The 13,696-nt window shown below is 32.5% G+C and overlaps 1 protein-coding gene across 1 annotated transcript in view; it reads right to left on the bottom strand.

Annotated features, from left to right (window-relative positions):
• Positions 1 to 8,484: 8,484 nt before the first annotated feature.
• The window catches only part of LOC118199372 (calcyphosin-like protein), a 42,637-nt gene continuing 37,425 nt past the window's right edge, over positions 8,485 to 13,696 (bottom strand). Inside the window, exon 5 of the mRNA XM_035371214.2 lies at positions 8,485 to 9,447. Within this exon, the coding sequence (XP_035227105.1) occupies positions 9,346 to 9,447 (102 nt within the window). The 3' untranslated portion in view covers positions 8,485 to 9,345. The remainder of the gene's footprint in view (positions 9,448 to 13,696) is intronic.

The raw sequence follows: 13,696 nt of genomic DNA, 5'->3' as shown, positions 1-13,696 counted from the left end.
AGCTGAACACTGATAGTCTCAGTGTGGGTTCGATCCTAGGCGAACGGGTTGGCTACATGGGCGTTTCCATGGTTTTCTCCATGTATAATGTATATACTCACAAAATTCTTTTAGAATCTCCTCCACGAAGACATCCATTCCCTTAAGCAGATAGCCGTAGTATATTTTGCCATAATTTCGCCATAAACCAAAATCGAAATCATATATATTTAAATAGTTTTAACCCTCTGAGCGTTACGCGTTTAGCCTTGAAATTTCAAAGTTCCTCAAAATGTTATGAATAAGTTATATTTTATTGATTTTAATTAAAAAATGACTCTTTCATTTTGTATCTTGATTCCTTTTCTTTCAATATACACCCAAACTGAAATCAGATACATTAAAAGCTAGCAGAAATTTTCATGTATAATGAATGTGGAAGGCAACTTCCTGTACGGAATTTTTCGGCCTTAACGCTGAGAGGGTTTTAAATTACATGCGTGTTACCCTATCACATTAACTACGCTCCTGCTAAAAAATAAACAACAAACTCTGAAACAAAAGGCAGGGATGTAAAAAAGAAAAATTAAAACATACAGTTACATATGAGGTAGAGATCGCATCGCCAACTGCAAATAGACAACCAGAATTAATGCAATCCCGCAATCACACCATAACGATCGGGACAAAGGAACACAAACCACAGGTCGTCGGGCGTACACTTTCATGCAGTCGATTCGGCAGAATTAGAAACAAAATATGTCCATTTTTAAAGACATGTCCTCAAAAAGGGACATGCCGAACCTATGCGTCAGTTCGCAAGCATTGATAATTCCGTGTAATCCGAGATAGCCAAAGCAAAGCGGAACGCATGAGCCTAAGACACCATCTGCGCGATGAAATGCGTTGGAGTGACGTCGAAAGGTTTCAAAATTCTTGCAGAAGACGTGGGTCTGGACTTCGGAGGATTGCTACAGCTGCAGACGATCGCTTCCTGTTGCTATATGCAAGATGCCGTAGACCACTAACAGCATGACAGCTATTTCAAAGGAGACTATATTTCAAACTCATCTAAAATTGACACTATTTTGCACGAATCACTTTATTTTTGACACTTCACACAAAACAGTAACAATATCTCAATCATTACAACAATAACACACACACACAAAACACTTCTAACCTACTTAACGTCATTGTTCTATAAATGTACACTCATCGTTGCCAGTTATAAAAAAACTTACTTTTCCTATTCTCGTCGTTCTGAAGGCTTATAGAACATTACTGGCGTCACTGATTAGGGTTCTTGTAGGGGTGGCAAGGGTCTCGGCATAGCTTTTGTTGGACATTACGCGGTCTGTATGAGTTCTACGGCAGGGTTCATCAGAATTTGCGAGTTAAGGTAATTACTCTAGTTTGCGCCCAGAAGTTACTTTGCGCCTCTGTATCCAATAAAACATCTGATGGTACATTGTTTATGATAATTTGCGTTACTGAAAGAGAACATTTTTTTTATCAACACTGTCCTAAATTGAATCAGAGTCTTTTTTCTTTACGGAGTGATTGATTTTAATTCTTAACATTTTGTTCTAATCTTTTGTTTTGCGATTTACTTTGGCTATCGTCATACAAGGATAAAAAATTCTTCCGGTTATCAAAAACGTCTATTGACGTCAAACTTTAATCTTCTTTCCGTTATAAATCTACGAAAGTATCCGCACAATCTCTGTTCGTATTTACAAGCAAGAAAAACAATCCATCATCTGTTTCAGATGTCAAATATTCAGACACAGTCAATTCGGATGTTACCGATGTCTCAAGATCACCTGATTTATATGTGCAAACTACCTAAAGAAGAAAAAGGCAGTGTCTTAAATGTAACGAGGAGCATCAGTGTAATTTTCGAACTGTCCGGAGTTTCCGAAGCTCGAGGACATAAAAAGAGGACCAAGAAATAATCAATCTTGACCCCAAGGAAATGACTTAATAAACATAATATTTTAACTTTAATTTCTTCCATACTTAAGAAAAATCTGAAATTCAATGGGTTAGCCTCTGTAAACGAAGAACATATACGATTGGTGACTTCAAATCTCTTTTCCCTTTTGGAAGATCCCATCTACGAGTTCTACTTTAAAATTCATAGAGATTGTTTTTAGTAGCAAAAACAATGGGATTCCTTTACGGAAGAAGGAATATAAACTCTCAAAACTATAGGCTTATTCGGAGGGAATAAATTTTAAGGCACAGTCTGTCAAACTGAACGAATCAGATAGCATCCTTCTCTTCCAATGATCGGAGCTTTTAAGCTTTTATCTCGAAAATGATTTCAGCCAAATCTCTGCTTCTGGATTTCTTTCTTTATTCTCATAAAGCAATGAGAATCTCCAAAGATAAAGTACCTCTTTTTAATTTTCTGTTAGATCACTTCTGAGGAGCTCTACTCAAGAAGTTTGTATTTTCATCGGGAACTAGCATGGGAATAACTAAGGTTACTGGAAAGCGTATTTACTCAATAGCAGATGCTACCATAATCAATCGAGTATCCGAGTTCTAAAACGAAGAATTAGAACACAATTGTTCGGAAGAGCGATATAATTTTGTAGAGTTTACCATTAATTTTCTAATAATTAATTTTTAGTTAGAAATAGCTTTCCTTTCTTATTTTCCTACTTACGCTTTCCTGCCAGAATGAGTTTTCAGTTTCATGCTTTACGCAAAGTAGGGTAGAAACTACTATTTAAGCTGAAATCTGAGCTACTTCAGATAAAGCGTGTTCTGCCTTTCGGCCACGTTGCTGTTATGAGTTAAAGCTTGCTATTTTACGGCCGTGCTTATTATGTGGCTGTTAGTCTACGCCAGTGATTTTAGCTAAGAGACAACTGCGCGGTAGCAACTCTGTGCTGCTTAGCCTGATAATTCTACTTAGCATTAGTTTAGTTTCACGTTTTTTCATTTTAAGTTAAAGCCATAACTTCCTGTACGCCCAAGAAGGGCTATCTGTGAATATCGTTGAGTTAATATAAAATGGTATTGTAACCCTTCTTCTGAAGCTTTACTTACATAAGAAGAACTTAGCAAATAGTCGCTACACAGTTGTACTAAGTCCTAGCAGTTAAATAACTTTATTTTAGCTAGAACTCTACAGCTTTCCTGATTCAAAAATACTCCTTTTCTGCTAAGATGTCTCGTAAAAACTTATTCTTGTAGCCATTCGGTGGCGTATCCATTCCAGCACAGTGGAGAATCAGTCTATTTTCAACAAAGTTTAAAGACTTAAGTGAATGCCACATTCCCAGGCCATTAGATTGCGCCAAGTGATCTATATCTAGGTTCTCACGATTCGCAATCTACCGCGCGTTGATTTCTTTTCGTGTAGACGTCTCAAAAGTTCATCTATGGGACTTCTTAAATCTGATAAAAAATTGATCGACGGAATTTCAGCTGATACTGCAAACTGGGTGCAGTATGTTTGGTAAGTTCGAGAAATTCCTCCAATCCCTTCAGTGATATTTTTCATCTCCAGCTCCATCCTTTAATTTGAACAACTCTTCGCTTAACTGGGACCGTATCAGATAAGGAATTCAGTAATTTTTTATTTTTCAAAAATATGCCAACAATATGCACGTTAATATTTGGCAACACTAGCTTGATGCAAATCAATTATCTATCGCCCTGCATCAGCGATATTCATGTATGGTGTATATTTTAATATTGAAAACATTTCAATATTTGCCAAGAAATTATTTTACACTTTCGAGTAAAATTGCTTTTCGTGATAAACCCAAAAGTCAAAGAAGTATTAGATTAATGGTCGTCTATAATTAGTCAGCGAGGCCTGAATATCATGGCTGAGTGTTGAAAGTCATCTCTAAAAATCTCGGGAAACAACGATTTATGATTGGTTGTCTCGACGGAAGGCATGACAGAATATCAAATTTAAAAACAGTGCATGACTGAAAAGGCAGTGCGAATATAAGCATGAACAGAGGCAAAAAAATTAAAATTCCAATTTTTTTTAGACAAAGATTTAAAAAAAATTTCTTTTTGAATTTTTTTTTTTTTTTTTCAGTTCAGATGATATTTACAATATTGGTGAAATCGGCTTGTATTAAAGTGCTACGCCCGACTGCTCCTTGCGTTATAAACACATTGGTCAGGTTATAAAATGGCAATGGATCTCATTACTGTGTTATGCTATGCAAATATGTCAAATACGGACAAATGAAACCAAAGTCATGAGACTTTTTCCAAAGTTAAATGACTAAAGTCATGAGAAAAAAGTCTAAGCTGCGATGCTTTCAGCGGTTAGGAATATAGAATTTATCAGTAGAGTATTAAACCAATAGTAATGCATTGATCATTTGAAATTTTTCGGGATTGGCTTACTAGTTGCTATATAGAATTATACAGCATAATCAACGGAAAATTTTGTTTCTTCTTAATGATTGTGCAGCATTCCCTCATTTAGTTAATTTTAAAATATCAGGTTGGGATTTCTTCCTCTTAAATCAACTAATGGAATGCGAGTAGTAAAAAATTTAAAGACGCTGTATACAGAAAAATTGTTTAACACATATTGAAATTCATTGACGAAATTCAATATTCATAAACAGCCTGAGAGACATCGGTGGAAAAATTTCCATTATGAAAGCAATACAGTTTGCCGTTGACAGTTAGTGAGCTATTATAAATAACGCATTACAAACTTATTCTGCTATTTGCAGCTTAAACCTTTGGAAATTCCAGAAATTTTGAGTAGTGAGGAAAATGAAGCCATACTGCAAGTTCCTATCATCTCGGGAATATTGAACTTATTGAAATGACTATAATGAAGAATTTTCAATAGAAGATAAAAATTTACCATACTATGACGCAAATTTTGAGGTTATTAAATCCAAGTGTAAAACAATAGACGACTAAAACGATGTTGAAGATGATGCCTGTGCTTCTGATAAAACTTGACGGAAAAAATATAGCTTTATTTTTTTTTTATTCAGGAAGATAATGAAAGTAAGCTTACATCTGCACTCAGTACATGTGCTGATTTGGAAGAACAGCAAAATTTTAGAAGCTGCACTTCATGCATTTCTTCAGAATTAAAATTTAGAGAAATTGTAAAATTTATCATACAAGTATAATTTTTTCTGCACATTTAGATCAAATATTTTCTTTATTCCGGTTTAATAAAGATTAAATTTGGTATCGAATTATTACTTTTTACCTATTAATTTATTTATCTACGTATTGCACATTTTATTTCAAAATTTAGTCTTAGTTCCCTGAGATGGGATAGCTGCTTTATTGGGCCAAAAGAGATTAATTTCAATGTTTCTCCCTCTGAGTGGCCCAGGGTTTTGGATCTGTAATGAAGACCTATATCTAAACATCCTTTATTAGCTAAATTTGCACATTTGTATTTTAGTCTCTAATTTCATAAACTTATATTCATTAAGATGACATCTATATTGTTAATGAAAGTAAGAAAGCAAAATATCTTAAATTATAAGCTAGTATATACCAAGTAACAAAAAACTCATGACCAAATAAAGCTGACCATGGCGTTCAGAGGGTTAAGTGAAATCGACTGCGATATATTTCTTGCTTAAAATGATGCTAAAATTTCACAATGTGAAAGCAAAGAAGAAGAGAAAGGTAAGAGTAGAAGTTACCTATTTATACAAGTATGTTTCGTATAGTTTATTAAAGAAACGTCTTTTAATAAAGTACCAATTCTCAAAAACTACGACATAAAGTCAGTAAATATGTTAGGAACTGCTGCAAGGTTAAACTGAGTCACAGTGTGTTGTTCCATCATGACAATCTCAGGTCTCAGCTGCACGACCAACACAGCGATGTCTTACCGCATTCAGATGGCAACTTTTCAACTGTCTCCATACAACCTACCTAGACTTAGCCCCAAGAAATTTTCACTTGTCTAAGCTCTCTCTGGTAGTACAGGTTTCGTAGACAATGTAGAAACTGAAAAAGTCCATACCTAGCTGCGGCAATAACCCAAAAAATTTAAGTGCAGCAGGATTCAGACGTTCATACATTGAGGAAATAGTAGTAAATGGCGAGTATATACTGATGCATCATTAGATTTTTATCCACGTTCATTTCCGTAGCACTTTGTAGCCTTCTTTCACACTAACCTCATGTTCAATTCGAAATCGAAATCTTTTCGGTTATTTCTATTGTTTGCGGATGAAATATACGTAACTTTAACTTCATTTATTGGCTATCTCTTCCTTTCGTTATATATTTTCACTATATGTATTGTTTAAAAAACTTTAATTTCGTCTTGACGTTATTACGCACGAAACTATTATAAATTTGAATAAAAATTGAAATTTCCATAAGATTGGCCTTTCAGATCATTCAAATATGCAGTAAATTAACCGTAAATTAACAAAAAATTTTCTGTAAATTAACAAAAAGTTCACTTTCTTTTGATATTGAGAAACCATACCATTGCTATGATAAATAATTTGTAAACATTAAATGACAAGCGGGACAAGCATTTGTTATTCTTGTTTTTATGACACTGAAGTTACCGTGTTTAGTAATATGCTAAATTCTACATTCAAAATATATCCTCTTCGATATTATTATACATCGACTTTGATATTAATATCAAGAACAAAACTTATTTGCTAACTTTGTGGAAGGGTCAATAAATTTTCTTTCTCTTTCTTTCTTTCTTCTCAAGATCTTACTTTTCAGTTTACTTTAATGATTTTTTTAGAACACCATACAAACATATTTCTAGAACAAATACTCTGAAGAATTGATTTTATTCATTTTTTTTCCATAAACTACGGAATATTCAACCCGAACTACGTATTTATTTTTAGGATATTTCTAATGTTAATTTTATATATTGACCGTTTTTTGCTTTCGAAACTATTTTTAATTTAGATGACTTAGCATCAGAGCATTTACTTCTAAATAATCTAAACTCCAAAATAGATCAGTATACATAGAAATACTGGAAAATATGCTTAAAATCTATTTCGATTTAGTACTGCATAATGCGATCATGGCAGTGTGAGCCCAAAGCTTTTTTCATTTACACGGAACTTATGAAAATGTGTGTGCCCAAAGCTTTTTTCCAAGCTTTGGGCAGTATGTGTCCAAAGCTTTTTTCATTTACACGAACTTATGGAACTATAATCAAATATCATTCCCATCTAATCTATAATAAAAAAACTTAATTTCCCATTAGTTTGATTGAATTCAAATTTAAAGTACCGTTAAATGAATCGCAGTTTTACTGCAGTAAACTTCTTTTAAACGCATTTATTAAAAATCTCAATTATAATTTGGCAGAGTAATCATGGAAAACATTGCTTATAAGGTTGATATTTATTGAAATGACTATAATGACAGTTATGTGCAGTAGAAATGGCAGATCTCAAATCGATTAATATAAATCGATTAAAATGGTATTTAATATTTAAAGGCTACAAAAATCGATATGGAAGGAATATCATGTCAAGAGAAATTCAGTCCTGAAGGGGAAAGCTGCATTAAAAAATAATAGAGTAGAATGGTGATTATTAGGGTTACACACAGTCAATATTCGGTAAACTGCCATATAGCAAAAGAATACTCAAATGGACTACAAGAGCTTTGAAAGAAAATAAATAGTTGGTCTTTTTTCTTCACTGTTGAAGAGACAGCTGGATTATCTGTTGACAAACCTTTATAAAAAGGCTACAAATTTAAATGCATTACTTGAACAACTTGAAAAATATCAATTTCTGAATATCCTGGAATATACTAGTTATAAAAAAACACAAAAGGTTTTGCAGAATTGTAAAGAATTAAACAGTGTTTCGAAAACTTAGGATGATTTGGTAGAATCATATTAATTACAAAAGATCTTCCTCAGCGTTTAATAGTACATAATCGATAGAAAATTTCTAACATATGTAATTTTATTAAGAGGCATTGGCCATAAGTCATAGTTAAACTTAGCAAGCAAGTTGAATTACAACAAATATAGCCAAGGCAGTCACTTCATTTGGAAATATGCACAAAAGGAACGAGCAAGCAGTTATACGAATTCTCCATAGTGAAATTGAGCAAACATACGCCGGTGAGTGATGAGGCAATTACTGTAGAAGCTTGCGTATGGGTTTAGTGTGTTTCATGAGTTGACCTCTTAGAAAGGCATAAGAAACTCATTGCCCAGTTAGTCAAAAGAGATTGTTTCTTCAAGAAACCAGATATTTTGAAAACATTTAATTGCGATGAGGTTTATGGTAATAATGATTCTTTTTAAATTTTTTGGGAGCATATACTGTTAGCAAAAAATATTGTGATTGATTTTTGATTCTTCTACGTATAATATGAATTGTACAAACAAAAACAATGGAAATAAAATAAATAATTTATTTCAGATGGAAAAAAAAAAAAAAAAAAAAAAAAAAAACCCCACTTTTCGGTACAAGGCCACATTGATCATCAAATAGAACTACACAAATTATGCAAACACTATTAAGTAGACCAAAAATTTAATATTTTATTTTACCCTTTTTTAATTAAACTATTTTAATAGCAGTGATGCTATACAAATCAAGTATTACAACATAATTTATTCCGATTAAAAACTAAATTATCAAATCAAAGAATGCCAACAACAATATGCAAAAAGTGTTAAAAATAACAAATTCTTTACCAAGTTCTTCTCGGAAAGGATTTAGTAACATTTACTTAATGAAATAGAAAATACTATTTAGAAAAATATATATTTCTTCTATGACAGATATTCGTATTGTAATACTTTTTTTTGAAGGAGAAAGGAAAAAAACAAAATATTTTTCTGTTTAAAAAAAAAAAACATTTTTCTGTTAACAAAACATTTTTTCCTTTAAAAACGTGATAAATATAAAAAATAACACTGAATGGCATAAATAATTACAGTTAAGTATAATTAAGGCCATTATTTTACCAATGGCTAAGAAAGAAGCTCTTGACTAATACTGAGAAGTACGTGAAGACAGGCTAATACTGAGAAGTATATAAAGACAGGAATGTTTAAGAATAAAGCATTAAAATGCGAAGCTTAAGCGTAAACTACATTATGCAGAATTTTAACAAGCTCCAGATAACAGATTGATGTTAATGTTTCTGGACAGCAATTGCAGATTTAACCTTTTCCAGATGCTCAGCTTAACGAAAACATGGATTATACACACGAAAATCCATAATCTCATTTTTCAGCTTAGAGATAAAAAATAATTTATACTAATTCAACTAATTTGTAATTAATACATAATATACGACAAAAATGAACATTATTTTCAAATAGAAGTTCTACACAAAGAGCTTTCTGACGTAAATGACACAAACAGGAACTTAGAGTTGCCACGCCTTTTCCATCATGGTGACAAAGTATTCGTCCAAGTCAATAGATGCGCTGACACCCGCATAATAATCAATAAACTCTTGCTTAGAGACCTAGAAAGAAAATGAGAAATTCTCTTATTAATGACGATGAACCCGCATAAATTTGTTTTTCCTCAGTTAAGCTCGTCTGAACGGTTTTATTCAACAGAAGAATTAGTTTCAGAACTTTGAGCACTAAAGGTATTAGAAGCAAAGACAACGTGATATGAATGGAAGTTCATTCATTATAGTTATACCCATATGAAAATAAAAATGAAATTTTAACTAAGAAATGTACAGTCTACTTAACATACTCAGGAGCAAAAACGATCTTATTCCTCCTTTTTTTCTCTATATATTCTCATTAACGCTTAACGCACAGCCTGAAGTTTTTCACAAAGGCATAGCAGCAGCAATTCATCCAATTACTGATATTACTACTGTGTGATTTGTGGTTTTATTAGATTTCATTGCCCATTTAACTGAAAGTCGGCTGAAGAAATATTCGGTAACCGTGCATAACAAAACACCTCGAACTGGAATTCAAAGGAAGAAGAAATAACATGTCAAAGAGAAATGATAGCACTGTTTCAAATCACGATTTAAGATTGAAAAGAATTGTTGGAATAGGGATATTCTAACATCAGTCTTTCAGTACATTTTTACTAATGATTTAAAGACAAGTAAAATTCTTGGAAAGCGAGCACTTCATGATTTGATAACCGATTAATGCCAAAATCGAGTGAATGTATGTTAAATATATTCAAATGAGGATTCTAAATATTCATATTTTATTTACGAAGACTTTTCATTTAATTCAACATTGATGAGATCATACATGCAGTCAAGTAAGAATCAGTTAAAGTTTTGCTTCCACTCAAATGAGCGGCTATCAAGCGTTGTAACTCAGAATATTTATGCACTTTAAAGTGCTGATTATGGCTTTTGATTATGATGGGATCGCAGTGGCTTAGTCAAAGCTCTTGACGCTCCTCTCAATGGACGTCTAAGATCTTAGTGACATATATTGAATGAAATAAAAGCTTTGTTTATTTTTGAAATAAAACTTTTCCAACATTCTAAAACGCTATTTTGCATTTTTTTCTCCCGAAAGTATAATTGTCGATGGCAGAATAGAGCTTTGTTTCATTACTCCAACTGCTTTCCTGTAGAAGTAAAATCAGATTTATAAACTGAAACATACTTATTTTTAGATCCTTGTTGTTTCCTAATCGATATGTATCCAGAAAAATTAATCTGACAAAAAGTAAAACTTATAGCAACTGAAAGGAAAATTCACTGAAGTATTCCAATACTTGTAAGTCACTGAAGTATCCCAATACTTGTAAAATTTGAAGCGACCAGCTATCAATATTTTTGATTCGTCTTTCGATGCTGTAACAGAAATACTCTAAAGCAGCGGTTCTCAACCGGTGCTACGCGTACCACTGGTGGTACGCAAGAGAAAAATAGGTGGTATGCAAAGAAACAAATTTAAAATTCAAAACTCTCGTGAAGGAAAAAAAACAGTTGATAGAAATTTCCTGTGATCGAACTCTAACTTTGTGTGCGATTTCAAAAATAACACACCGGTTAACTTTTGACTGAAACGGGGGAAAAAAAATTAAGGCCGTCTCAAATAAAGCTATTAAATATTTATTGCCCTTTTGCACAACCTATTTGTGCGAACAAGGATTTTCTTCCATGTTATGTTTGAAAAATAAATAAGGAACAAAAATTAAAGTGTATCCTAATTTACGTTTAAAGTCAAGTCAAATAAGGCCAGACAAAAAGAAATTGCCCCCTCTTATAAAGACCCAAATTTCATACTAAATTTAGAATTTAAGTATTGTAACTTAAATTTTGATACTTAAAATGGTAACCAATTTTAATCTAACATTTTTATGTGTGCAGATTTAATACAAATAGCCAATAAATTGTGCAAATGGGAAAATGGGAAATATTTCTAGTGAGAATTTGAAAAATAATCATTTTAAAATGTAGTTATGGTACTAAAGTTTTTAAATTTTTGTTTAGATGTTAGGCGTTAGTCAAAAGGTTGAGAACCGCTGCTATAAAGTATTTCTTTCTCAGTGAAGATTCTTTCTTTCTCAGTTTCTTTCTCAGAAGAAGAACTGTTTCCCATTCATGCCAATGTAATCGTTATTTAATTGATATTCGTATTTTTTATTCAAAAGTTTCTGTGGAGTATGAAAAGCAAAATAAGAAGGATATAAATTGTTGAAATCTCCATGAAGTTTCTGTCCAGTGAGGGGGGAAAAATTCTTCAATTTATATTTGCATGTCAGTTCAGCATCTTGTGATGCTTCACATCACAGGTGACTAGCTGGTTAAGATGGCTGAATACTAGTACTTCGACCTAGGGTCAAATCCCAAAGAATGGGCTGAATGCATAAGTATTTTTATGGTTTAACCTATGTATAATGCAGGATATATAATGTTTTTAGCATTCATGATGTGAATACAAGACAGTAGAACTTCCATGCGTGAATATGAACCAGTAATTTTCAAACTTTAACGAACTTTAGTCTTCCAAAAAGACATCCTTCTCTTTAGATAGATAATCGCATTGAGTTTTGTTTAATTCAATAAATCAAATATTGTTTTATAATAATGCATGGCCCCTTCTTCTCGAAATCGCAAGATTTGCACCAGAAAATCAAAGAACTTGGCTGGGTAATTTTACCTTAACGCATCTTATAATTCAGGCAAAAATCTAACGACTTTTCATTTGTTTCGACCAAACGCAACATTTTTTAACATTTAATGAGATCAGAACATTTAATATATTTCAGAACATTTAATGAGATCGACCAGTATTTGGAACTGATTTAAGAAACTCCAGTTTTACAACAATAGTATCAACAACTTTATTTTAAATGAGTAAATATTGTGATCGCATTTAGTGATTAACTTTCAATATTATGCTTCTGATGCTATTTCAAAATTCATTAACAAAAGTAAAAAAGCTTTTAGCAGGAGACCTGTTAAGGATTAAAATCGTACAGTGACCTGGCGATGCATACTGTTTTAATTCCGCAGTAAAAAAAAAAAAAAAAAAAAAAAAAAAAAAAAAGACGTGCTTCTTTCAATAAATGGTAAGCTAATCAACAAGTAAAATGTTTTACAAACTTTATTAGTAGTATAAATGGCAGAACGCTCTCACAAGCAGAAAGGAAAGATGTTTGAAGACTTTACTGCAGCGCAAAAACTTTTAATGACAACCCTAAGAAAGTCAAAATGTTTTCACTCACAGTGGAAATAAGATCTTAATGAGATTTAAATATAACATAACATAACGTTAATAGTTATATTATTAAGACATTTTGGACGATTTACAAACAAACAAACTAATATAATCATGAATTTTTGACATAAACATCCAGTAAATAGGGATATAAGATATTTCTTATTTGTATAGGTTACAGCAACCTGTTTCAATGAACAGTTGCTTTATTAACACAGAAAATTGATTTATCAATACATTTTAGCTAGTTGCACATTTTTAAGCTTCATAATTAGACACAAAATTACGGTTGCCCTATAAGTATAACATTACACTGAACATAGTAAATCTGTTCAAAACAACAACCTTTATCAAACATGGAGATATTCTACAACAGTAAAGATAAGATTAGTCAGGTGAAGGACCTAAAAACCTGGTGTTCTGTCACGTGTTGAAGACAATCTTCTTAGCGTAAATCATTGCAGCCACAGGACGCACTGGCTAAAGTGAAACAGTGTCAGGTCTAGAATATCGCAAAATTCGAGATAATAATAACATTTATCGCTGCCTATTCATATCAGCTATTCAATTTATAACAATTCATGATCTTGTTGAATACACGTAATATAATGAATCACAATTCATCATTACAGCCGCTTAAAAAATATAAGGTGACTATATTGCATACAACAAAACAAACATTTAAAAATCTGTTTGGGCGACTTTTCAATCATACTTGTATTTCCGAAAGAAGGAACTAGTATTAGTATTGGGACTTCATTTAAGTACACAACATCTATATTCTTAGGCAAGCGAAAAATTTAATAAATTCTGCATATTGTTTTTGAATGCTTACTATTTCATATTTCCATCTGTGGGCCGATTTCAAGCATACTCTGTCGCGAAGTTCTTTCATGATGCAGGAGTGTGCTACCGTCCTGCGGACCATGCATATTAGTTCGTTTCTCTAGGGCCTCCTCGTCTTCTTAAAGCTAGGTTGGCAATCGAAAACTCCCTCAGAACGTCTGCGAGTAGCTCGGCCTCCATATCGTTGCTGCGCTCTACAGAGACGTA

Source organism: Stegodyphus dumicola, chromosome 3 (genome assembly GCF_044657685.1).
Source record: "Stegodyphus dumicola isolate Sdum_Otavi_A_Nest chromosome 3, ASM4465768v1".
Classification (NCBI taxonomy): Eukaryota; Metazoa; Arthropoda; class Arachnida; order Araneae; family Eresidae; genus Stegodyphus; species Stegodyphus dumicola.
This window is presented reverse-complemented; position numbering and strand designations above follow the sequence as displayed.